General features: G+C 43.4%; 1 protein-coding gene across 1 annotated transcript in view; it reads left to right on the top strand.

Annotated features, from left to right (window-relative positions):
* Positions 1 to 20,613: 20,613 nt before the first annotated feature.
* The window catches only part of LOC148436346 (uncharacterized), a 32,252-nt gene continuing 25,084 nt past the window's right edge, over positions 20,614 to 27,781 (top strand). Inside the window, exons 1-2 of the mRNA XM_088465017.1 lie at positions 20,614 to 20,667; positions 26,093 to 27,603. Of these exons, the coding sequence (XP_088321143.1) occupies positions 26,342 to 27,603 (1,262 nt within the window). The 5' untranslated portion in view covers positions 20,614 to 20,667; positions 26,093 to 26,341. The remainder of the gene's footprint in view (positions 20,668 to 26,092; positions 27,604 to 27,781) is intronic.

The following is a 27,781-nucleotide window of genomic DNA, read 5'->3' as shown; positions in this document are numbered from 1 at the left end:
TATTTCATGATCCGGAGTACAGCACAGCTCCATTTATCATCTAGCCATCAGCACCTAACTATCTTTATTTTTAATTGAGAACTTTATGTTTTTTATTTTTCTTATATTGTTTTACATTTATTCGCTTTGTAATTTTAAATGTTATGTCCAATACATGATCTATTTCTATTTTATTAAATTTATTTCATATATTCCTGTTTACCAGCGTGGTATTTTTTTTCTATCTATATAATTAAAGTTAATGTATATATTAATCACCTTATCTAGATGAACTACAGGCCCAGCATCAATGGGTAATTAATGTTAAGATGGCTATACACTCTCAATAACACTGCAGTTAGGAGACAGGCCATTTGGAGTATTGAAATTGGAACTCCTAAATTGAAGCCTTCATTTAACCCTGCGTCAGGCGCAGTTGGCCTGACAGGCAACACAAAGCTGTTCTCGCTCACCTCTCCGCCGCAAGGAGGCACAGGGGCCTGCCCCTCCTAGTACCTTATTATCTCTAAGTGCTGTTTGAAACCCCCCTAGTCAGTTTTCCCGCCGCCTGCCTGGAGTGCAGTAGTGACCTTCTTGGCCTCTCACGCTCATTGCCCCTTAACTTGTCCGACTTTTTATTTTCTCACAATTTTGTGTATTTTGCTCATTTTATAAATTAAAACTACAAAGGCTGTGGGTATTTTGCAGAAATATGTAGGTCTGTCCAGGGTGGCCTTTTAGGCACACTGCGCCTCTTAAAATTTAGTATTTTTTGTTTTACTTGCTTTAAGGTTGATAAATGTTGTTTTGTGAATCAGATTTCCATATATTCTCTCTTTGTACATCCTAATGAAGGTCACTGATCACTTTAAGAACATTAGAATTGAATTAATTAGGTGCTAATGACGATTTTCTAACAGGCGCCTGAACCTGGGAGTCCCAGAGGTGCGCCTGACGCAGGGTTAATAAATAATGCAGTATCCTGTATACACACTTAAATATTGTGTGTTAGATTTACACATTGATGTATGAGCTAATAGTTGTGTTTGGCTAAAAAATAATATATATAGCAACAATATATAAACACAGTCCTTGGCAACTGTATGTGCATTAACTTTGTAATGGAGACATATGCCTGGACATGACTAAATAACTGTAATATAATTAGATATTCGGTTAACACATTATTGTACATGTGTATTATGGTGACATACCATGAATAATAACAGGTCTGCAATGTAAAAGCTTTTTTAACAAATTTATGTGATACTTATAGATTTTTGGCTTCCAAACACTAAAATGACTCCCGATTTTGCATATCACATCAAGTTTTTCTGCAAAACGTGTATTTATGAATAAGTAATTTTTTTCATATTCTTTAAAGTAATAAATGTATTCTGCTTACATTTATTATAAAACATTGTCTTAAATGAATTCAGTCGGTAGTATAGAACATTGCAATTCAGTTCTCTTCATAAAACTCCCGTATAGAAGATCTATGTAACGCAATACGTTCTTTCAGCATTCTGACTGTTTTGCCAACATAAAGATGGTTGCATGGGCATTTAATGATATATACCACAAATTTGCTTTCACAGTTAAGACGATAATTGATGTGATATAATCTCTTAGTCTTGGGGTCTTCAAATTGGTCACCAGTAAGCAAAAACCTACAATTAATGCACCCTGAGCAACGGAATACTCCTTTCTTCAAAGACAGCCAAGTTCTAGGGCTCTTGATGCTGATGTCAGATTTGGTAATGATGTCTTTCAAATTATTACTTCTTCTATAACTGAAGAGTGGTGGATTTTTACAGCATTCTGCTAGAAGAGGATCCGTTTGCACTATGTGCCAATGACGAAGCACTGCACTTTTTATAATTGGTGAACTGATAGAAAAAATAGTGTTGAAAACCAATCTTTCTGATTTTTTATCGGTAGTTTTGCTGCTATTCAAAAGCGTGGTTCTATCAAGTTGTATACATTTCTGTACAGCTTCATGAATTTCATTAGGATCATAGCCATGAGCTATGAATTTTTTGCCCATTTCGTTTAAAGCACTGGTTAAATCATTATTACTGGAAGTTATGCGTACCACTCGGAGAAGTTGTGAGTATGGTAAACCCTTTTTAAGAGGTAAAGGGTGAAAACTGTCTGCGGCTAAAAGAGTATTTTTATCTGTTAATTTCAAATAAATAGAAGTCTCTATTGTACCAGTAGAAACATCTACAAACACATCAAGATAGCTAATTCTCTGTGTACTGAAACTGATGGTAAATTTAATTGTACTTATACCAGTATTCAAATCATCCACAAATTTAAGGAGATTCTGTTCGCCACCAGTCCACACCATGAAGATATCGTCTATATACCGTACGTAAAAATTTATATATTTAGCCAAATAATGAGACATAATATGTTTTTTCTCATACACGTACATGTACAAATTCGCATATGCCGGGGCCATATTCGAACCCATCGCTGTGCCCCGGCGTTGTAGGTAAAAAGTGTTATCAAAAAGAAAATCATTCTTATGTAGAATTATATCAATAAGCAAAATAACAAAATCTGCTGGTGGACCTTCTTGGTATGAACTGGTGGTAAGCAGCTCTCTTATGGCTGACATGCCATCTGTATGTGGAATATTGGTGTAAAGATTAACGATGTCCATCGTTACTAATAAGACATCGTTAGATGGTAACGAAAACTGTCTCAACAAATTAAGAAAATGAGTGGTATCTTGTATATAATATTCAGATTTTTGGACCAGTGGCTGTAACAGAAAATCAACGTACTGGGAAAGTGGTTGGCATAAAGAATTTTGAGAAGAAATTATCGGCCTGCCAGGAGGATTAACTAAACATTTATGAACCTTGGGTAAGATATACAATAAGGGAATCACAGGATAATCTTGAGTTAGAAACTTTGCTGTATTTTCATCTAACCAAAAATTAGATAAGCCCATATTAATGATGCTATCAATTTCTTTTTTATATTTCCATGTAGGGTAAGTAGATAGTTTTTGATAGCACGTCTGATCGGATAGTTGTCTCATCACTTCATTGATATAGTCAGATCTATTTAAAATGGCTATGCCTCCGCCCTTATCGGCTGGCCTGATAATTATTTCTTTATTATTTTGAAGAGAATTAATGGCTGCTAAATCAAAACCCTGTAGAAGGGGAGGGGTCAAGTTCAAATCTAGACAAAGAAAAATCCGGCAGAGGCAGGAACAAGTTCAAAAAGAAATAGTGGTGTTTAATCTATCAAAGTATACTCCGACAAATAATGAACTTGATGTACTTTCTAAGGGACTTACGTTTGTGAAAACATTTAAACAGAAGCCTTTTGACTTTGAAGTAGACCTTTTTAGATTTCAACGCCAATTAAAATTAAGACAATTTTTTGGAACAAAGGGAACACAAACAGAATCAAAGAAAAAAAATTTTAGACCAAAAAGCACGTTTGATCCGATGGTACAAAGTCCTTTCATTGATACCTTTATCAAATTAGTAAAAATAGATGTAGTGCCTGCTATATATAAACAAAAAATGTCATATAACAACCTTACTGGTGACCAAATAGCAGCCATTAATTCTCTTCAAAATAATAAAGATTATTATTAATAAAATTAATTTATTCGAAATTAACAGATAAAAATACTCTTTTAGCCACAGACAGTTTTCACCCTTTACCTCTTAAAAAGGGTTTACCATACTCACAACTTCTCCGAGTGGTACGCATAACTTCCAGTAATAATGATTTAATCAGTGCTTTAAACGAAATGGGCAAAAAATTCATAGCTCGTGGCTATGATCCTAATGAAATTCATGAAGCTGTACAGAAACGTATACAACTTGATAGAACCACGCTTTTGAATAGCAGCAAAACTACCGATAAAAAATCAGAAAGATTGGTTTTCAACACTATTTTTTCTATCAGTTCACCAATTATAAAAAGTGCAGTGCTACGTCATTGGCACATAGTGCAAACGGATCCTCTTCTAGCAGAATGCTGTAAAAATCCACCACTCTTCAGTTATAGAAGAAGTAATAATTTGAAAGACATCATTACCAAATCTGACATCAGCATCAAGCGCCCTAGAACTTGGCTGTCTTTGAAGAAAGGAGTATTCCGTTGCTCAGGGTGCATTAATTGTAGGTTTTTACTTACTGGTGACCAATTTGAAGACCCCAAGACTAAGAGATTATATCACATCAATTATCGTCTTAACTGTGAAAGCAAATTTGTGGTATATATCATTAAATGCCCATGCAACCATCTTTATGTTGGCAAAACAGTCAGAATGCTGAAAGAACGTATTGCGTTACATAGATCTTCTATACGCAAAGCCTTCCAGACTATTGATGGTAATACTCCTCCTGTTGCCAGACATTTCGTTGAGAATAAACATAATCCTCTGGATTTTAAAGTTATGCCTATTGACCACATACCTCCATTTCCAAGAGGCGGAGATCGTAATAAACGTCTGCTTCAGAGTGAAAGTCGATGGATATATAATCTACAAACACTATCCCCTTCAGGTTTAAACGAAGAACTGAATTTTAATTGCTTTTTGTGATTACGTTTCGTTAGTACAGCAATATACTTTTTTCTTTTTTCTTATATATAAGTGTTTAATTGTTTGTTTGTCCTGTATTCTGTCACATAGTGTAAGCGCTACTGAGGTCATTATCTTTTGCACTGAGTAAGTTAGTTCAAAGCATTAGTTTTATTGCAGTGTTTATGTGACCGGAATGTCATTTCCGGTCTTTGACACGCATACTCCATTGGCACGCACGCGTCACTTCCGGGTCCCCGTTGGACGCGGCGGACAGCATGGCCATGGATATGGAAACATGATTAAGGTGCGTTAAACGGGTGCATTTGATTGACCAACAGGTGTGATTCATTTGTGGTGGTACATATGGGACAGACGTGCGTTGTGTCAGTTATGCCCCAGGAGGAAGGTGCCGGTGGGCGCCGAAACAGCTGTCGGGCTTCCTCTCACGATGCTGCTATATCGGTTCATGCTGTATGGTCACTGATAAGTACCCTTTTGGATATGCACTACCTAGCACTATTTGGCACTTTTAGTGAACTGATATGATGTTGTTTCTGACGATTTTTTGATATGGAACTATAAAACATTTTTTTGCATTGAACAGTGGTGTGCTGGTGTACCATTTTTTGGTTTCTTTTCTATATGCATTATAGGACCAAGCACCCAGCATTTTAAAATATTAGTTTGAGTGTGCAGGACTTGCAAAATATTCTATATATATATATATATATATATATATATATATATATTTATGTTATGTATATAGGTCTGTGTATACATTTATATATATATATATACACCTATATACTGTACATAACACACACACACATATATATATATATATACAAACATACACATATATATATATATATATATGTGTGTCTGTGTGTTATGCACAGTATATAGGTGTGTGTATTTATATATATATATTTCTATAGGTGTGTGTGTGTATATATATATATATATATATATATATATATATGTGTGTGCAGTTATTCAGGATGGCACTTCCATGTAAAAATCCAGCAGTCCCGTGTGCCCTCCATGGAGAGTAAGCAACTTCCCCAATACAAACACAATGTCAGCGGCACTCCAGTCTAATAACAACACCAGGCAGGCATACTATCTATAGTATACCTGCCTGGTGATGTTATTATACTGGAGTGCTGCCAACATTGTGTTTCTGTGTCTGTATATGTGTGTGTATGTGTGTTTTATTTATATATTGCGCTTAGGGAAGAGAACCAGCATTAGAGCTGACTGTCTATTGTTGTTTGAACTTTAGTGCAGTACTCTTAAGGCAAACATCCACTAGACTATTAAATTGAGCTGGTCTTATACGACCAGCAATGCGCGCTCCCGCTGGTCATTTAGACATCTATCATCATACAAATATGTTGTACAACCTGATGATATCGTCAGCTTCAACATGTTTGTAGATTGATGTGCCTACACTGAACGACTGCTCATTCAGTGTATGCACATCACAGACAGACAAACGACTGCACGATTACAGTGTGTGCCTTTATATTATGCTTATTGTTATATTGTGCACCATGCTACGGATTGGACGTTGGCCGTTTAGATGGATTCTTATATTGTGTCTGGAGCCATCGGTTGTTCGATTATTCATGTCTTATGTGCTATTTATTATTGTTTTTCTATGCTAGAGAGATCCGGGGGGTTATGTCAGTTTGATTGTTTTTAGCTTTCTATTATGGTGTAAATTGATATTGATGTTAGTTTCCATGGCACCGATGGCTGTCCCTCCAGGCGGGGATGGGAGGAGCCACGCTAGACGCTGGGCCCGGAAGGAGTGACTGTGTATTGGTTGCCATGGTCGCGACTCTGGCCCATATCGCACATGGGTGACGTCATCATCCAGCGCTGGGACCGACACTGTGGTATATATACTGTATGTGTGTATGTATAGACATATGTGTGTGTGTGTGTGTATATATATATATATATATATATATATGTGTATGTAATGTGTGTGTGTGTAAATATATATATATATATATATACACATGTACTCTGTATATGTGTATATATATATATACTCTGTATATGTGTATATATATATATATATATACTCTGTATATATGTATGTGTGTGTGTATATATATATATATGTATGTAATGTGTGTGTGTGTGTGTGTGTAAATATATATATATATATATATATATATACATATACTCTGTATATGTGTATATATATATATATATACTCTGTATATGTGTATATATGTATGTATGTGTGTGTGTGTGTGTGTGTGTGTGTATATATATATATATATATATATATATATGTGTGTGTGTGTGTACAGAGCCGCCATCAGGGGGGGACTGCCGGGACTGGAGTACCGGGCCCGGACACTTGGGGGCCTGCCCGTCCGCTCCTACCCCCTGCTCCTCCTAACCCCTGCTGTCACCCAAACCCAGGTAAATCCTCTTCCTCTGCACCCTAACACAGCCACAGCCACCGGCCAGACTCTCCGGGGGCCCTGCCCGCTCATAGACATAGTACCTCCACCAGCCCACCCACGCCGTACATCTCGCCATTATTAACTGTGTCACAGCAGGAACTGCTACTGTGCCGCCAAGCTCTATGGTCTTGCTCGTCGGTGCAGCGGCAGATCCTGCTGTGACACAGTTCCTCCTACCTGCAGGACTGCTGGGAGTGCGACGCTGACCTTGTGACATCACATCGCGTCGTGCTCCCTGCCGAAGAGAGGAGCCATTGGTCACAATGGATACCTGGACCAGCTAACGGAGGATCATGCAACAGTAAGAGAGGGGGATACAGGCTTGAAAGACAAGGGGGTGGAAAGGGGCAGAAAGCTGGAAAGACAAGGGGGAAGGTGGCTTGAAAGACAGGGGCAGGAGGCTGGAAAGACAAGGGGGCAGGTGGCTTGAAAGATGGGGCAGGAGGCTTGAAAGACAAGGGGGCAGGTGGCTTGAAAGACATGGCGGAAAGTGGGCAGGAAGCTGGAATTGCACAGGGTTCTGGAGATGACACAGGGCAGAGAGATTGGAATGACGCAGGGATCTGGAGGGGAGATGTTACAGTAAGCTGGAATGTTGCAGAGCTCTGGAGGTGACACAGGCAGCAGGAGGCTGGATATGCCATGGGGTATGCAGCTGGAAAGACATGGGCATAGATGGGACATGGAGCAGGAGGCTGGAGTGACACATGGGCAGGTGGCCTGAGGGGACACAGGTGACGAGTCTGGTTGAACCTTTGTTGTATGATAATGACATTAGTTATATTCCTACACAAACAGGCATTTTCCAGACAATGGGATTTCCTACATGAATAGTGAATACCGAGTGAAGACACCGTCTGCCCAGGGATAATCAATTTCTTCAGAGGTTCCCCATCGCCTGTGCCAAATATATTATAATTGCACATAGTACATGTACTAGGATTTTGGATGTGCAGAGAGAGAGTCCAATGAGGTGCAAAACAAAAGATGTGGAAAAGCAGTTCTACAGATTACATGTTTTGTGTTGCAGATAATTGCTCTGTTCTCTCTCTGCAATTCCAAAACCCCAGCACATGTACTATGTGCAATTCTATTTGGCACAGGTACTATGCAAACAGTCCAGTCACTGTGATCCCCCTTCTCATCCTGTCCAGTGCCCCTCCATCCAGCCCAGTGTCCCCCACCATCTCACTGACTCCCCCCATCTCAGTGTCTACCCCCTTCCATCCCCAACCAACCCACTGCCTCCACCTAACTGTCCCTCAGCAATAACCCCACCCCAGCCTGTCCAGTCACAGTGTCCCTCCATCATTCAGCCCAGTGTACCCTTTCTACAGCCTAGTGTTCCCCCCCTCCCATCACCATCTCACTGCCCTCTTTCCATCCAGCCCAGTGCCCCCTATATATCACCCACTGCCTCTCCCCATTATCCTCTACCTGGCATCACCCACCGCCTCTCCTTTTCTTCCTCTACCTTTCATCACCCACTGCCTCTCCCTGTCACCCACTGCCTGTCACACTATCCCTGGTACTGCCTCTCCCTTTCACCTTCTCCCTGGCATCCCCCTCTGCTTTCTACAAGGCATCACACTCTCCACGTCATTCTCTGCTTCTCCCTATCACCCACGGCCTCTTCTCTTCACCCTCTCCCGTCACCCTCTCCTGTCACCCACTACTTCTCCATCTCCCACTATCTCTACCAGTCACCTATCTCTCCTGCCAGCCACTGCCTCTCCCCGTCATCCACCACATCACCCACTGCCACCCCCTGACATCACCTTCTGAGTCCCCATGCCCATTCCCTGGTGCAGAGCCGGTCCTAGGCATAGGCATAGCAGGCAAATGCCTAGGGCATTTGCAATGCCTTAGGGGAATCCCGCCACTCGGCAGCCCACCAGTACTAATAATGAGTCACACTGACTCATTTGTTGCAATACTCTCTCTGCGCTGCCTGTGGCTGGCAGGGGGCCGTACCGTGGAAGGAGGAGGGGGGGGCTTCTCTTACCATCACTGTATGACCAGCCTGTCACTAGACTGACTGCCTGAGACCCAGCCCCGCCCCCAGAGTCCCCGCCCCCTCTTCATCTGTTCCACATTCCTACAGTCCTTTCCCTGCCTGAGACTCCGCCCCCTAACCCCGGGTCCCCGCCCCTTCCTGCAGTCTAGCCCTCTCTGTCACAGCCTCTACTCTCCTGTGACTGTCATCATGTGCCATGGAGACCAGCCCCAGCAGGGACCACACATCCACTTCCAGGGCAAGTAAGTGCCAGTCTAGGGAGTGGTATCTGCATGCAATGGGGAGATGTGTATTGTTTTTTGTTTTCTGGGGGAGGGAGGTTGGAGTGTGTTTTACTGTCTGTGGTGGGGGTGTATTAATGTAGTAGTAGTGTGTTAGTGGGGGGGTGTGGGGGGGGGAGTATTAATGTAGTAGTGTGTGAGTGGGGGTATTAATGTAGTGTGGGGGGTGGGGGCTGTATTAATGCTATATGCATGTGAGGGGTTTGTTCATATTATCTGTGCTACAAATTATATGAGGGTCAGTGATGTTCTCTGCATTATATGGCACTCACTGCAGGTCTCTGTGCATTATATGGCTATGACTGCGACACTCTCTATATTATACGGCGCTAACTATGACACTCTCTATATTTTTCGGCGCTCACTTCTACACTCTCTATATTATACGGCTCTCACTGCGACACTCTCTATATTATATGACTCTCACTGCGACACTCTCTATATTATATGGCGCTCACTACGACTCTATATTATATGGCTCTCACTGCGACACTCTCTATATTTTTCGGCGCTCACTGCTACACTCTCTATATTATACGGCTCTCACTGCGACACTCTCTATATTATATGACTCTCACTGCGACACTCTCTATATTATATGGCGCTCACTACGACTCTATATTATATGGCTCTCACTGCGACACTCTCTATTATATGGCTCTCACTGCAACACGCTCTATATTATATGGCTCTCACTGCAACACTCTCTATATTATATGGCTCTCACTGCGACACTCTCTATATTATATGGCTCTCACTGCGACACACACTATATTATACGGCTCTCACTGCTACACTCTCTATATTATACGGCTATCACTGCGACACTCTCTATATTATACGACTCACTGCGACACACTCTATATTATACGGCTCTCACTGCTACACTCTCTATATTATATGGCACTCACTGCGACTCTCTATTATATGGCTCTCACTGCGACACTATCTATTATATGGCTCTCACTGCAACACTCTCTATATTATATGGTCTCACTGCAACACTCTCTATATTATATGGCTCTCACTGTGACACTCTCTGCATATATGGCTCTCACTGCGACACTCTGCATTATATGGCTCTCACTGCTGGTCTCTGTGCATTATATGGTGCTCACTGCGATTCTATATTATATGGCTATCACTGCGACACTCTATATTATACGACTCACTGCAACACACTCTATATTATATGGCTCTCACTGCTACACTCTATATTATACAGCTCTCACTGCCACACTCTCTATATTATATGGCTCTCACTGCGACACTCTCTATTATATGGCTCTCACTGCGACACTCTGCATTATATGGCTCTCACTGCGGGTCTCTGTGCATTATATGGCACTCACTGTGACACTCTATATTATATGCCGCTCACTGTGACACTCTCTGCATTATATGACTCTCACTGTGACACTCTATATTATATGCCGCTCACTGTAACACTCTCTGCATTATATGGCTCTCACTGCGACACTCTCTATATTATACGGCGCTAACTACGACACTCTCTATATTATATGGCTCTCACTGTGACACTCTCTATATTATATGGCGCTCACTGCGACTCTATATTATATGGCTCTCACTGCGACACTCTCTATTATATGGCTCTCACTGCAACACTCTCTATATTATATGGCTCTCACTGCGACACTCTCTATTATATGGCTCTCACTGCAACACTCTCTATATTATATGGCTCTCACTGCGACACTCTCTATATTATATGGCTCTCACTGCGACACTCTCTATATTATACGGCTCTCACTGCTACACTCTCTATATTATACGGCTATCACTGCGACACTGTCTATATTATACGACTCACTGCGACACACACTATATTATATGGCTCTCACTGCTACACTCTCTATATTATACGGCTCTCACTGCTACACTCTCTATATTATATGACTCACTGCGACACTCTGCATTATATGGCTCTCACTGCAACACTCTCTATATTATATGGCTCTCACTGCAACACTCTCTATATTATATGGTCTCACTGCAACACTCTCTATATTATATGGCTCTCACTGCGACACTCTCTGCATTATATGGCTCTCACTGCGACACTCTCTATATTATATGGCTCTCACTGCGACACTTTCTATATTATATGGCTCTCACTGCGACACTCTGCATTATATGGCTCTCACTGCGGGTCTCTGTGCATTATATGGCACTCACTGTGACACTCTATATTATATGCCGCTCACTGTAACACTCTCTGCATTATATGGCTCTCACTGCGACACTCTATATTATACGCGCTCACTGTGACACTCTCTGCATTATATGGCTCTCACTGCGACACTCTCTCTATATTTTATGCCGCTCACTGCAACACTCTCTGCATTATATGGCTCTCACTGTGGGTCTCTGTGCATTATATGGCTCTCACTGTGACACTCTGTATTATATGCCGCTCACTGTGACACTCTCTGCATTATATGGCGCCACTGCATTATAAGGTGCTGAATGCAGGTCTCTGTGCATTTTATGGCACTCATTGCAACTTTCTGCTTTATATGGTGCTCACTGCGAAGCTCTCTGTATTATATGCCGCTCACTGTGACACTCCTCTGCGTTGCACTCTGCATTATATGGCGCTACTGATACCCTATGTGGTGTGAGACCACCACTCACTAGTTCCTCCACTGAGCTGCAGCAAGTAAAATGGACATGGGAGGGTATTCTGCGAATGCCCTACCGCAGCCACCCCTCACATCTCACGGCTCCTTCTCCATCCATAGCCCAGCACCCACCAAGTACAGCAGGGACAGGCCAGAAGCTGGAAAAACAAGCAGGGGTGGGTGCGACTGCCTCCCTGGCCCTGAAGAGAGTGAGTCTAAACTGTGTACACACTTAACGATGTGTACTCAGCGCAAGATCGCTAGCAGCAGGATCCGGCAGGGGATCCAGTATCGGCAAATGCATACACACTTGCCGATGCCGGGAGCGTCAGAGCAACGGCAGGGCCATGATGCATTCCGCAGCATAGCTCCTGCTGACGATATCACCTGATGGACCTGCATCCAGCTCCAATGGATGATGTTGCTGTTGATGCGCAGGCACGCGCTATCTTCAGTGACATAGCGGGTACACACTGACCATTGCGGACAATGTGTTGTCCGATCCGCCAGATCGGACAACATAACGTCTAGTGTGTAGCCGGCATAAGGGACCCCATTTATTAACAAAGCTAAACACCAGAAGCATAATTTTATTTAGAGTGGCAGTTACACAAACGAAAATGCCCCTCTGGCGAGTTGCAGCAAAGTCCTCCTTGTTGGCCACATCCTCCGCTCAGCCTAATGCTACCAGTTATGGGCTTCTGTGTAATGCGCATGCGGAACGGTCCATCTGAACATGTGTATGCCACTTAACCCAGAGGGGACCCGGTAGTGCCTGGAAGTCAGAAAGGCGGCGCTGGATACCCGTTGCCGGCAAAGGGGACCGCATTGCTCTCACCATCTAAAAATGGCGGGAACGATGCTGTGACAAACAGCAGTAATCTTAGATTATCGCTGTTTGTTAAATACAGAAAGAATGACCTAACCCTTTTAGTGAACGCTAAAGGTGTTATGTATCATTGATAATGGTCAGTTGGTAGAGAGGTGCTGCTGGATTACTGAGAGGTGTTAACTGTGCTGGGAAAGGGGTGCATAGAGACCAGCCTGGCCAGGGGTGCTGACTGTGCTGGATGACTGACGGGTGCTGTGCTGGGAAAGGGGTGCATAATTAATGAGCACAGGGGGTGCTGTGCTGAATGGGTAGTGGGGTAGTCTATACATCCCCTTCAATATTTGTACCTGGAAGTGACATGCAGTGAGGGCGGAAGTTCCATGCCCATACATTCCACAATGTATGGGGTTTGCTCGCCACAGGTTTATATTCCCCCAATATGCCCACGTGGATAGTAGGGAATGACTTTGGACAGTAACTGATGACTGCTTGATAAGGGGTGCTGTGCTGGGAAAGGGGGTGCTGGATGAGGCCAGGGCTGCTGTGCTGGGAAAGGGGGTGCTGGATGAGGCCAGGGCTGCTGTGCTGGGAAAGGGGGTGCTGGATGAAGCCAGGGCTGCTGTGCTGGGAAAGGGGGTGCTGGATGAAGCCAGGGCTGCTGTGCTGGGAAAGGGGGTGCTGGATGAAGCCAGGGCTGCTGTGCTGGGAAAGGGGGTGCTGGATGAGGCCAGGGCTGCTGAGGTGGGGAAGAGTGTCTTTAGAGTGTAGTGTGGTGGGATTTTCTGCTAGGGGGCACCATCCAAAATCTTGCCTAGGGCACCAAATTGGTTAGGGCCGGCTCTGCCCTGGTGTCACCCACTGCCTCTCCCTGTCACCCTCTCTGTCCTGTCACCCTCTGCCTCCCCTTTGTGTCACTATCTCCCCATCACCCTCTCTGTCCTGTTACCCTCTGCCCTCTATAAGGCATCACCCTCTCCCTGTCACCTTCTGCTTCTCCCCTGCACCCTCTCTCTCCTGTCACCCTATGCTTTCTACAAGGTTTCACCCTTGCCACATCATTCTCTGCTTCTCTCTGTCACCCACTGCCTCTCCCTTTCATCCTATCCAAGCGGTAAACTGTCAGCCGCATCGGCCAGTGTATGCCCATCCGCGGCCGACAGACAGACATTTCCTTGTTCCTTCCTACGGAAGGAACGGGGAAATGTCTCCTCCTTCCTACGGAAGGAACAGGGAAATGTCTCCTCTGTCGGTCTGACAGACATTTTATCTGGCCGTGTATGCCCAGCATTAGTGAGGAGGATCAATATTTTTTATCCTTCATAAATGTGCTATAGAAACTACACATCAAGCTTAATTGACACAGATTTGGGTTAATAGAGATTTGGCTCACTGCATGGAATGCACCGTTTAAACCTTTAGTAGGTTGACAGAATCCAAGCAGGTGAATCCCCTTTCACTTCTGCTATCTGATCAGTAGAGGGTGATAGATGAGAGAGTGGAGAGGCCCTGCCTGGGGTGAAAGATAGTTGGAAATGCACTTCTGTTGTCGTGACAGTAACCACCTGTCTGTGCTGGTGTCAGATGACAGTGCAGAACTAGATGGGGGAGGTCCTGATGAGAGAGCGGGAACAACAGGGTGTCTAGAAGCATGTGCAGTGGTCTTGCAGTACTATTTCAATAACAAAGGATAAGGCAAAAGACGCTGGTAGATTACATCACCATTCCCTGCATGCTTCAGCGGTCATATTCCAATGGAGATGGCTGCGTTCTTGTTTGCTGGGGATGACGATTGTTTCACCTAAAGGGGTTGTTCACATCATGACAAGTGATTTGTCATGATGATCATTTTGCCTAGAGGGCTTGTTCACATCATCTCCAGCAAACAAGGATGCAGCCATCTCCATTGAAATACGACCACTGAAGCAAAACCGGTCTTACGGTGTCGGGATTTGAACTGCCAGACAAAGGTCCAGTGGTCATTCATACCGATCCTGCAAATACCCATGCAGGGAGATGGTGAGTCTGTACGCCAGTACTGACCACTGCACATGCATCTAGATAGCCAGTTGTTCACGCTCTCTCATCGGGACCTTCCCCATCTAGTACTGCACTATCGTCTAACACCAGCACAGACAGGTGTTTACTGTCACGACAGCAGAAGTGCATTTCCAACTATCTTTCACCCTAGGCAGGGCCTCTCCACTCTCTCATCTATCACCCTCTGCTATATGTATGGTGACCAGACAGCAGAAGTAAAAGGGGAATCACCTGCCTGGATTCTGTCAACCTAAGGTGCGTATCCACATAGCAATTTAAACAAGCGATTGCACGATAATGACAATGTTATCATGCAATCGTTTGCAAATCGCGCATGTATCGGGCACATTTTCTGTCAGAAACGACGAGTGATGCGCTCATGCTGGTCGTTTCCAACATCTATCATTGCCAGAACATGCTGGTCAACTTGACGATCCGGTCAGGTTCAGCATGTACAGGGATGATGGATGTGCCTACACTGAACGTTCTCTCATCTCACAGACATGGAAATGACAGCACGATTACAATGTTGTAATTGTGCTGTCGTTTCCATGTCTAGTAGTGGATCTAGCTGGCAGATCACTGCCAGCGCTGACTGTTTTATATATCTTTTTCAATATTCATTCTGCAATTTCACACATACTGTATTTGTAGCAGTTTGCTGCAGGTGGATACATGCTGTGGTCTTTTTTTATCTATTCATTTATTATAGGTATTTACTTTGAAGCGCTGGAAAATTTTCTCTTTTTTTCTTTACTTTGCCAGGATTTCTATAAATGGGCACACTTCAGCCCTGTTTGGTCTTGGCAGTAACACTAAATAGGGATGACCTCTTTCTCCAGCATTATTTGTGCATGCCCTAGACATAATTGTATGCTTAATCCATGCCCACTTAGACATCTAGGATTTCTTGGCTGGTGCCAACATGAGTATAGTAATAGCACTGTATGTTCTTTCTAGTTGACTCCACTAGCTCCATGCATACTCAGAATTAACTGGGAACAATCTAACATGTTCCCTTTCCATGGGGCTCTTACATATCCACCATAAAAAGAAAAGGGTAATAAATCTTGTGCCAAACTTGTTTCAGCCAAAAGCTATGTATCTTGATCCAGAATTAAATGGACATTGTACACTCAGATATGCAAAATGTTCATCAGTTGGAGAATATGGAACACAATCATAGAAAAATTGTATTAGAAAATTATACTTGATTGATAGTCACTGTAGCACACGCTGAGCGCAGGTTCAAAGCATGCAGGTGAATGCCCCACAGAGAACTAACCAGGGAGGGTTAAGTGACTGAACAGACTTTGGTTTATCCACTACCAGCGGATCGTGAGCAGTTGCAAGTATAGAAATACCCAGGTTTTTATCTTTGTGTTGTTCCATGCTGATACAGTGTGGTACCCCTATAGTTATGGGGTTACCCCTTAGTAAATTAGGGAGGCATTTAGGTGACCTTTAGCCCCTGTCAGTTTTTATAAGTTTATACAGCACCATTGGCCCCATAAGCAAGTAAGAAAACTCTTACTGACCCTGAAACCCACTGAGCATGTGCAAATAGGGGGGAAGAAAATACCCCATGATAATTAATTTATTTTTGTGGGAAAATCCTGCCCCACTAACTGGTAGCCTGAGTGTCCAGACAGAGATCCTTGTAGGCGGCCTCTTGCTGGGGGTCCGCTGTCCACTCATAGAAGCCAGACCGACAGGGAAGAGAGAGATGTGAAGGTCTTAAAAGAGCGAGCCCTGAGTAGAGGGAGTGAGGTGTGAAGATCTTTCTGTGGAGTGCCCCTGGATCTGTGGAATATGGGGAGAGTGTTCACCCCTTGGTTGCCTTGGATTACAATTACTGTACTCCATAGCAGAGAGTACCCCACTGGAGTGTTATGCCAAGCCCCTACAAGTGCCTTACCATAGATTATAAATACTATACTCCGTAGCAGAAGAGGAGTACCCCACTGGATTGCCATACCAAGTCTCTACATGTGCCTGAGGTGTAATTACACCCACCGTGAAGACTAAAGAACCCTGCTAAGCCTACCAATGTTGCTTCTCCCTATTGCAATCATCACCTATGCCTGGCAGCTCACTGCAAGACCCCAGAGGAGAGAGGCCCCATTTTTCTGCCAGCTGCCCAGAGAAGTGCCTGCATCCCGGAGGCTCCCTGAGACTGAAGTATACTGTCTTCTGGGAGGGACAGTAGTTACCCTGAAGAAGGACTCGTTGCCCCATCGCCGTCTGTGAAGCCCCAGCCGAGGAAAAGGTCCCACGAGTGACGAAGACACTGTCGGCCCCCACACAGGCAGAAGCTAGGACAACCCCAGAGAGGAGCATGAGGACCCCGGGAGTATAGCCTGCTCTGTCGGAAAAAGCTCTGGAATAGGAACTACAATGCACTCACCCACCTGCCTGCTCAGAGTCCAGCGGGCGGAGCTCTGGTGTGGTGCTTTGCACCCCTGAGCTCCGCTGGATGTCATTGGGAGGATGAACAGCCACTGCAAGGGGTGAGACAACACCATCTCCCACTAACACTACCTTTATCCCTGCCTTGTTTGCGGCCTCCTCTACCACTAGTTAGTACCTCCACCTCTGGGTCACCTTCCTCTTTCTGGGTCCAGAGTTAGTGGGGAGCCCATATTACCATTTAGATTGCCCGTATTAGGCTGGATTTAGAGGTTGGCTTAGAGTCTGAGACTAGCCCTTAGGAGGTTACATTTTCCAGCTGTGTTAGGAAATTAACAGGTAGGATACTCCTTTCTCTGTCCCATATGCCTGGCTGATTTGGGGTATTGTTATTTCTCTCCTGTGAACCTCCAGCTCATGCTGGGAGGGGACATGATTTGTCTGTGTCAGCTCATGTTTGATGCAACCATATGGGATGTCAACTGTTGCTGTGATTCTAATGCAATCTGTATTTATTCTTGCTGATGTTTTTTTATTAAATGCTGATCTCTCCCAAGGCACTGGGCATTTTTGCTTTTAAATATTGTCAATGCTGATTTTTCTTGCCATGAAATGTGTACGTATTTGCTGGTAGTGGTGTGAATGTAAATATATTTAATGCACTGCTTGGTTGCCGGTATTTACAGCAGGGACAGTCTATGCTAATGTAATGTATATCCATTTTAAATGCTGGTTCTGTAATGCAATGTATTTGAATGTAATGTTTCTTTAACTCTGTGTAACCCAGGCTGGCAACTTCTGTGGAAATAGTGTGTGGCATATGCATGCATGTATGTATTTTTCTCAGCAAAGGCTCAAAGACTGTTTTTAAACTATTGCAAGTTACCAGTGAACTACTGCTTCCAGCATAGTCTACATGGTGTCCCTATTTTTCTTAGCAAAGGCTCAAAGACTGTGTTTAAACTATTGCAAGTTACAATGAACTACTGCTTCCAGCATATCATAAGTGTTGTCCCTATTTTCTCAGCAAAGGCTCAAAGACTGTGTTTAAACTATTGCTGGTAAACTACTGCTTTCAGCATAGCCTAAGTGTTATCCCTATTTTTTCAGCAAAGGCTCAAAGACTGTGTTTAAATGATTGCAAGTTGCCGGTGAACTACTGCTACCAGCATAGCCTAAGTGCTGTCCCTAATTTTTCCGCAAAGACTCAGACTGTGTTTAAACTATTGCCGGTGTCGAAGCTGAATAATTGAGTGAGACAAGTTCAGTTTAAAATTTAATCGCAGCGACGCCATCTTGCGAATGGCCGCAAGACTCCATTTTGGAATTGAGATCGCAAGACACCATTTTTGTGGTCAGCGTCAATTCAAGTTATAATTCAGGAGCTAAGAACAGATGGCAATGTTTTTGTTAACCTACCAAGGGCAACTGGAAAAAACAAGCTTTCTGAGTAAAAGTAAATAAGAAGAGACAATGGGTATTTTTACATACAAATTGGGAATCCCTGGATGCAGATAAAGTATAGTTGTGGCAATTGTAATATAATATCTACACAATTGGATTTGTCTGAATCCTAGACAGGATGGCCCCAAATTCCACAGCTTGAGGTGATAAAACATTTGCATTTCACACAAGAGTCTGTGAGAACAAAAGAGGTTTTGTTTTCCTTTGAACACACAACAGGTGGGGGCCTGCTGACAGAAGGCATGTAGAACTACAACCCTCAGCCATCCACATTGCTGGATGTTCACTTCGTGTATGAGAGATTATGCACTTAAATCTCACCCATTAATAACTAGCGTCCTTATATCAAACCCCAAATACTCACACACTACATATTCGCACACAAGGTTCCATTAGCATCAAATTGTATGATTCAAGTTGGTTAAGTTAGTTTAAATGCTAAGAAATAGAGGTTTTTGATATCTAAGGTATTATACATGATAAGCAAGGTGTGTTTAGTTTCGTTCTGATGCGTACGCTTTTTACAGAATCCCGGTGTTATCGGTGGAGAGATCACATCATGCAAACTCAAGTTACGGATCGCAGAACTTACAAGCAACAAAATGTTTAGTTGATAGAATGTTACAGGAGGCGTTACCAGAAAGACTCCGGCTGTTAGAGGCAGGGAAAGTCTATTTGAAACAACCTGTTAAATGTGTCGTTACATATGCTTCTCCTCTGGGAACCAATGAGATCAGCAGGAAGTTCTCCCTTTGTCCTGTTTCAGTCTGGGGGGGAATAAATTCATGTGTCCGAACACTGGTTTGCCAGTTCATGCTGAATTTTGGGTGAACTGAGGATATCTAGTCAGAAGTCTATCTCTGGGTCCAGAGGCGCAGCGTATGTATAACCGTACTTGGGTCTGTATTATTTCCTTTTACGCCTGTATGTATAGATTGCGTGTAACTGACTGTACTTTTACCTGAATAATACTTGTGCGTTGGAAACACAGATTCCACTCCTGTCTTTATTTGCGGTTAAACTGCGTACGCAATTAGCGTTCTGTTTAGAGGTTTTAGGCAGGGTTTTGTCTTAGAAGTTCTAGGCAGGTGAATCTTAGAGGTTTATAGGAAGGAATATACTAAAGGTTAATACTGACTATTCAACAGTGGGGGCTCATCGGTTTATCACACTATCCGATACACGATAACACTCGGTCAGTCCTCTCTCAGCAAAAGGGTGGAGGCGCCTTTTGAGAGACGCATTAGTCTTTCATTACCACAGTGTTGCTGAGAGCGTACTGCCGGTTATTGTGTAGAGGAAGCGCTGATTAGAATCCAGGGACAAGAGAGGAAAAAAAAAAGTTTGTTTTTTTCCTCTGTTGATAGAACCTTGTGTTTAGAGGGGTGCTGCAGTATTTGCGTACGCAGCTAAAATGCATTTTTGCATAAGCAGTTAAAAAAGTAATTATACGCTTGTGTGGTAGTCGCATAATTGTGTATGCGGACGATCACACAATAGCGTATACGCACTTCCAGTTCTGCTGCCACGTGTTTGAACAAAGCCATTGAGGTTTATATTTTTTTTTCTATCTACCAATATCTGGGTTAAATGTTTATTTTCTGTGCAGAGAAAAAGTGTGTAATAGTGTGTGTATTGTTGGCAGGGGTAATTTATTCCCTAAAGTTAAGGGTACCGTATGATCCTTAAGGGCTAGGTGCAAGGGTTAGCCTAGTCGCTCGGTAAGCAGCTTTACCGTTCTAAACACAGTAGCAGGTGTACATGTTATCTTTGTTGTATAGAGGTGCGTGGGAGTGGCCGACATATAAACTCTCATAGGTTTGGAAGTTTCCTTACTAAAGCTTTATCCGGGTCTGGAAGTTGCCTGTTTCAAAACTTATCAAGGTGTGGAAGTGGCCTTACGAAATCTTATCCAGGTGTGTGGGCGCCGCCGACTTAAATCGTTCACAGGTAAGTGAAAGTATCTTGATTGTCTTTCACCAGTTTAAATTTTTATTGAAAAGCGTAGGAGTTGTCTCAAAATGGGAGCCGCGCAAACGGTAGAAATGTTAAGCAATGATGTGCTGCTAATGGAGGCTCCAATTGGATCAGCCCGTCGTATTATGCATACTAAGTACGGTACTTATGCAATAAGGTATTGTGATATATGGTTTAATATGACGAGAAACAGTGTTAGACCGTTTCCCAGAATTGGTAGTTTTGATAAAAATGTGTTAGATAATGTCCAGGATCACATCAGTATGGTGCGATCCCGAGAGAAAAAGATTAAGTATTTTGAATGTTTAAAAATATGGCAGCATGAAGGGGATGCTTGGCTTAAAAATGTGCAAACGACGCAAACTAGCGTTGCGAACGCATTGCCAGAAAATACATCCACGACGCTGAGATGCAATACGGGCAAGCCGCAAATTGGCGCGCACGTGCGGCAAAGTAGCGTCGTGGAGAGTATTGCCAGCAGTTCACGATACCAATAAAAATGTAACAAGTAATTTGTACCCCCTCTTAAGTAACCATAAAGAAAATGTTAATGATGTAGAAGATGAGCCTATTGTAATGTCTGCCATTTCCCATGCTGTACAAATGATAGATGCTGCATCACCACAATCACGAGTGGTGCCGCCGTCTCCATCGGTAACAGCAAGGGAAGTGTTAATACACTCTGCACCCATTGAGGAAGTTGTTAATACCATACGTAGCAGCAGCAGATTAAATCCCCAGCCAGGTAACCAGGTCAGAGGTAGCAACGCTGCCGGTCTGCATCCCATTCGGACAATAACTGTTCCAAATGGAAATGCAGATGCAAACGGTGTAGTGCCCATGAGGGAAGTAGTAATGCATTGTCCATGGACAAGAGCAGAACTGAATTCCATCATAAATGATTTCCCCAATCCCAAAAAGGAACTAGCCAAATGTCAAAGATTTTTGAGAAATTTGGGTAGTTCTCATGAACCCACTAATAAAGATTGGCGTGCGGTGTTAAGGGCCTGCCTGCCACACAATACCGACGTGACAAAATTTATCATGGACTGTGTATTGGATGGCGACGTTCCCTTAACAGACCAAGTAAACCAAGGTAACATTTCCCGCATTGTGACTCAATTGGGTGTATATTTTCCAGTAGTAGTTAACTGGAACAAAATCTTCACAATCAAACAAAAAGAGTGAAACTGCAGAAGAATATTGCGACCGGGCTCTGCAGGCTATCACCCAGTACACTGGGATAGAAGAGATTAAAGATAGCATTCACCACAGGGGAATGATAGTCACGATATTAATGGATGGGTTAAAAGAGAATTTAAAAACTCGGGTTCAGACCTCACAGCCTGGTTGGCGGGGACTTACAATAGATAACCTCATAGAGTCTGCCATAGAACATGACAAAAACATCTCAAAAAAGAGGGAGACCCAGAGCGAAAAATTAATGGCTGTCAGTATACAAGCTCTGGAGAGAATAACGTTAACATCACAGCCAACAGATACGCTTGCACTTGCACACACTCTCATGCCAGAACAAGTTGCTCTCACTAACCCCACTCAACAACAAACACAACTCTATCCCACTAACCCAATGCAACAACAGATCCCAGGATATCCACCCACTTCTTTTCCCCCACAATACCCTTACCCTCCCTATCCTTACCCATATCCACCACCTTTGCCCTCTGCTCAAACTTCACAACAACACATGCTTTCACCTGAATCACGGACATGTTTTAATTGCAAACAAACAGGACACTTAAGTAGAAACTGCACAGTAAAAAGAGTATGGACCCCACACCAAGGGAAACCGGGATATCCCCATAAGGGATATGCACAGAGATCAGCAAATATTCAGCAAGCACCAGCTCCAATTGTAGCTGTAAATGCTTTATTGGAGAATGGTAGCCAACGCTAGGGGTCAGGTCATACCTGTAGTCTACAGATAGTCAGGTTAACGGGAAGTACTAGGGAAGAACCGGTCTTGATGGTTGATGTAGCTGGTACTGAATATCCTTTTCTTGTAGACACAGGGGCGACCAAGTCAGTGATGAAATCTCCCGTTAATTTACAGGTGACCAACGAGACAATACCAACAATGGGTGTGACAGGTAAAGTGGAACGTTATCCTTTAACCAGGCCCGCGGAGGTTAGTATTGGGCCGTTGCATACCAGACATTCTTTTCTTCTGGCTGCCGCGGCTCCTACTAACCTGCTGGGCAGAGACTTGTTATGTAAAATGGGATGTGTCATATATTGCACCCCTGATGGTGTATATTTAGATATCCCAGAGAGAATGGTATACGAGGTGCGGGATATGTTAGACACCCCTCAAAGGATAATGTACCACTCTACAGTTTTAAAAGAAAATCCATCACAAGTAGATGAAATGTTGTCCCAAATTCCAGATTCCCTTTGGACAAAAGATGGACAGGACACTGGATTAATGGCAAACGTAAGCCCGGTAATGATACACTTAAAAAGCGGTAGGCAAGCTCCAAAAATTCCCCAGTACCAACTAAAACAGGAAGTAGAACTAGGGGTGTTTCCAATAATCGAGCTATTATTGCAACAGGGAATTTTAGTTCGTACAGCTAGTGTAGCCAACAGTCCCATCTTTCCAGTAAAGAAGAGTGGTGGGAGGGGTTATAGGCTGGTGCAAGACCTTAGAGGTGTTAATAAGGTAGTAGAGAGCCAATTCCCTGTAGTGCCGAATCAGGCTGTCATCCTGATGCAGATCCCACCAAATGCAACCCATTTCACTGTCATTGACCTCTGTTCTGCTTTCTTCTCTGTGCCTCTCCACCCTGACTGTCAGTACCTATTCGCATTTACATACAGAGGTGTGCAATATACATGGACACGATTGCCCCAAGGTTTCATAGACAGCCACAGTATTTTCTCCCAGGCATTGCATGACTGTTTACAAGCTTTTCAACCTGCCAATGGATCAGTTCTAATTCAATATGTGGACGATTTATTGCTATGTTCTGACTCATTGATGTCATGTGTGAATGATACTAAACTTTTGTTACTTCATCTCTCGCAAACAGGACACAAAGTGGCTAAGGACAAGTTACAGCCATGCCAGCCCAGAGTAAAATATTTGGGACACTGCCTAACCCAGGGGTTATGACATCTCACAAATGATAGAATCCAGGCCATACAAAACATGACACTGCCGCAGAATCAAAAGCAAATTCGTACCTTCTTGGGAATGTGTGGATATTGTCGAATGTGGATCCCAGGTTTTTCTATTTTGGCCTTGCCTTTACAGGAACTAGTCTCTTCCTCAAAGCCCGCTCGTGTCACACACACTGAGGAATCAGAACAGGCTTTTCTTAATCTTAAGGATAGCCTGACAAAAGCTCCTGCATTGGGAATACCCGATTATGAAAAACCTTTTGATTTATATTGTACGGAAGCCGATGGTTGTGCTGCAGGTGTCCTTACACAAAAACATGGTGATGCCAGTAGGCCCGTAGCATACTACAGTGCCCAATTGGACACGGTAGCAAGATCACTCCCCACCTGTTTGAGAAGTGTAGCAGCTACCGCTTTATTGGTGAGTAAAAGTGAGGACGTAGTATTGGGCCATGATATGATTGTCTACACTCCCCATGCTGTATCTGCTCTGTTGAACTCAGCTCAAACCAGACACGTCTCCTCGGCTAGGTTCACCAAAAGGGAACTAGTCCTAATCGCTCCTGCAAATATTACAGTTAAACGTTGCAGTACGCTGAATCCAGCAACATACCTACCATATGTACAACATGATGTACAAAGGGTGGAAGGAGAGGAGTTGCTGGCGGGAGGTGAGTTCAGCAGACATGATGACACCCACGATTGTATGACATATCTGAATCAGACCTTTACTGCTAGACCTGACATACATGACACACCTTTAGAGAATGTGAATGTGACTTTCTATACGGATGGGAGTTGTCATAGACAAACGGACACAGGTGAATTATGTACAGGTTATGCTGTTGTAAATGACACAGACATCATGGAAGCTAAACCTCTCGGTGCTCCTCACTCAGCCCAGGTGGCAGAGTTAGTAGCACTGACTAGAGCATGTGAACTGGCAGCAGGCAAATCTGCTAACACTTACACTGACTCTAGGTACGCATTCGGGGTGGTGCACGATTTTGGGGCTCTATGGCGTCTGAGAAATTTTATGACAGCAACAGGCACACCAGTTGCACACTCCCGACACATAAAACATCTCTTAGAAGCAATCCAACTGCCCAAAGCAGTGGCAGTAATTAAATGCAAGCCCACACATGTGAGGATGACCCAGTGTCACTGGGCAACAACAGAGCTGACGAAGCTGCAAAATGGGCAGCGGGGTTAAAAATGCCTTCTCCAATTGAAACAATTATGTCATTCCAAACCATTGATATGCTGAAATTAATTGAGATGCAAAATTTGTGTTCACTTCAGGAAAAATCCATATGGAAGTCCAAGGGGTGTGGGCAAGAGTCCTCCGGGCTCTGGAGGGACAGACATGGTAAGCCAGTAGCCCCCAAGGCATATTACCCCAGCCTGGCTGAAGCAGCACATGGTCTGACTCATCTGGGTAAACAGGGCATGTGCAAGTTGGTGAGGGCATACTGGTGCGCACCAGGGTTTTCTTCACAAGCAGAGAAGATAGCAATGTCCTGTCTGACCTGCTTGAGAAAGAACATAGGGAAAGCGATCCCTACCGAACCGTCCCACATTCCACCGACTGATGGACCTTTCCAGGTGATACAAATTGATTTCATCCAATTACCACTATGCAGGAACCTTAAGTATGTATTAGTGTGCACAGACGTATTCTCTAACTGGGTTGAGGCCTACCCAGCAGCCACTAATACTGCTGCGTTTACTGCCAAGAAAATAGTTCAGGAATTTGTATGCAGGTACGGTATCCCTAGAATCATCGAAAGTGATAGGGGTACCCATTTCACAGGTGATGTTTTCCAAAATATGTGTAAGCTGATGGGTATTAATAGCTGACTTCACACCCCCTACCGACCGCAAGCCAGTGCCAAGGTAGAGAGAATGAACGGGACTATTAAAAATAAGCTAAGTAAAATCATGGCAGAGACTGGACTAGGATGGCCAGAAGCTTTACCTTTGGTCCTACATAGTATAAGGACCACTCCTAGATTTCCTCTGAATCTGTCCCCATTTGAAATATTGTTTGGTAGACAACCCCATTTGATTATAAGTCCACAGGAAGATCTAAAGGGTAACAACGAGGTAACTGTGAAGTATCTTATATCAATGAGTAAGCAGTTAAAGCAACAGCAGCAGAAAGTGAAATTGTTGTCCCATGATATACCTGAAATGAAATGCCATGATGTTGAACCAGGAGAATATGTAATGATCCGAAATTTCTTACGTTCAGGTTGTTTGACTGATCGGTGGGAAGGTCCGTACCAGGTGCTGCTGACAAGTACTACATCTTTGAAGGTGGCCGAGAGAGATACCTGGGTCCATTCCACTCACTGTAAAAAGGTCAATCAACCGATGGAGAAACAGGTCGGAGACAAAGCTGATAGTGTGGATCTGTCACTCGCGAGCTTGTTCCGGGAGGATTGAAAAGGTTGTAGTGAGATACCTGAACTGAGAGAAATTTGCAGGTCTTGTTGTGACAATGGACGGGCCTGCTGTGTTCATTTTCATATTCTCTTTTAGAGTGTTCACCATCCTGGTCAGTTCGGGAATACCCAGTGTCTGTGATGGGGGACCTATTGAGGAAACAGGAGCTGATGGCAGTGCTGATGGAGTGGAGAAAGGAGGAGTGCAATGCCAATCAGGGGAGTGTCTGACCAATCTTAGTACTGTTATTGTTAAGAGAGCTGTCATTCCGGATACTCGGGGAAGGTGTGAAGGGTTATCGTCTGAAGATTCCTGTATTTGTGAGTTTTGTGGGTCCCTAGTTGATGAGAACTGTATTCAACGGTGCCAGCCTAAATATAACCCGTACTGGGGAGGGTATCCTTTAGAGGATTATCACAGCATGGTAGGCAAAGTGTTAAATCAAACCGATTGCTGGGTGTGTTCACATGTGCCACAGGGACAGCATAATGTAGGGTTGGTGCCATTTCCGCTGAATACCACGGAAATTTTAGAATTACAGAAGGGGAAAACATTGGATGGAAAATTTCTCTCATCCAAACCGCCTCATTTCAAACTCTATCAATTTCAAGTAGATAAATCACTTTTGTGTTTAAACATAACCAACCCCAATAAACCCGGAGGTTGGGAAATTACGGGGAATAATCAGACGATGACCTTCTCACAAAGAGCTGATAATGAGTCCATAAACTATGATCTGCTACGCTCAATTAAATCAAGTGGGAAATATTTTAGGTACCGGTATACATTGAGTTCCACCAAAGAAATGATTGGTAAAGTACCAGATGGTTATTGTGCTAAAATAATACAACCAGAAACTTGCATATACCAGATAGAAGAGCCTGAGATAGGATTGTTTGCAAGAGAAATGTGTTTAATGATAATGATGCATACCATTCCTTATATTCTCTCTGATAATGTATATTTTATATGTGGAAGAAAAGCGTATAAATGGCTCTCCCCGAGTTCAGAAGGTTTGTGTTATCTGGGAAGAGTTGTCCCAGAAGTTATGACCCTCACACATGTTGAAATGTTGGGAATACATAAAAACACACCGTCACCATATCTTCACACACAATATGAACACAGAGGCAAGAGAAATATGATACCTGGTGATATGCATAAAGCCGCTCAGTTAATCAGTGAGACAACTGGCTTCCAAGTTTTAGTCGCCCTGGATCCCACCAGAATTGCTAGGGGTACATTAAATTTTAGATATATCCAGGAACTTGCTAAATTAATAGATAATATCACCGAGATGTACGATGACACATTCAGGTACACAGGGAGAGAATTGCAAGCGTACAAGAAAGAACTAGTGCAACACAGGCTAGTGTTGAATTATTTAACTGCTGTTACTGGAGGGTATTGCATAATGTTAGCCACCCAATTTGGAGTAAAGTGTTGCACTTATGTCACCAATGATACCAGCGACCCTAAGGAGGTGATAGACCAG

Source organism: Taudactylus pleione, unplaced genomic scaffold, assembly GCF_031769625.1.
Source record: "Taudactylus pleione unplaced genomic scaffold, aTauple2 ptg001800l, whole genome shotgun sequence".
NCBI classification, from domain to species: Eukaryota; Metazoa; Chordata; class Amphibia; order Anura; family Myobatrachidae; genus Taudactylus; species Taudactylus pleione.
This window is presented reverse-complemented; position numbering and strand designations above follow the sequence as displayed.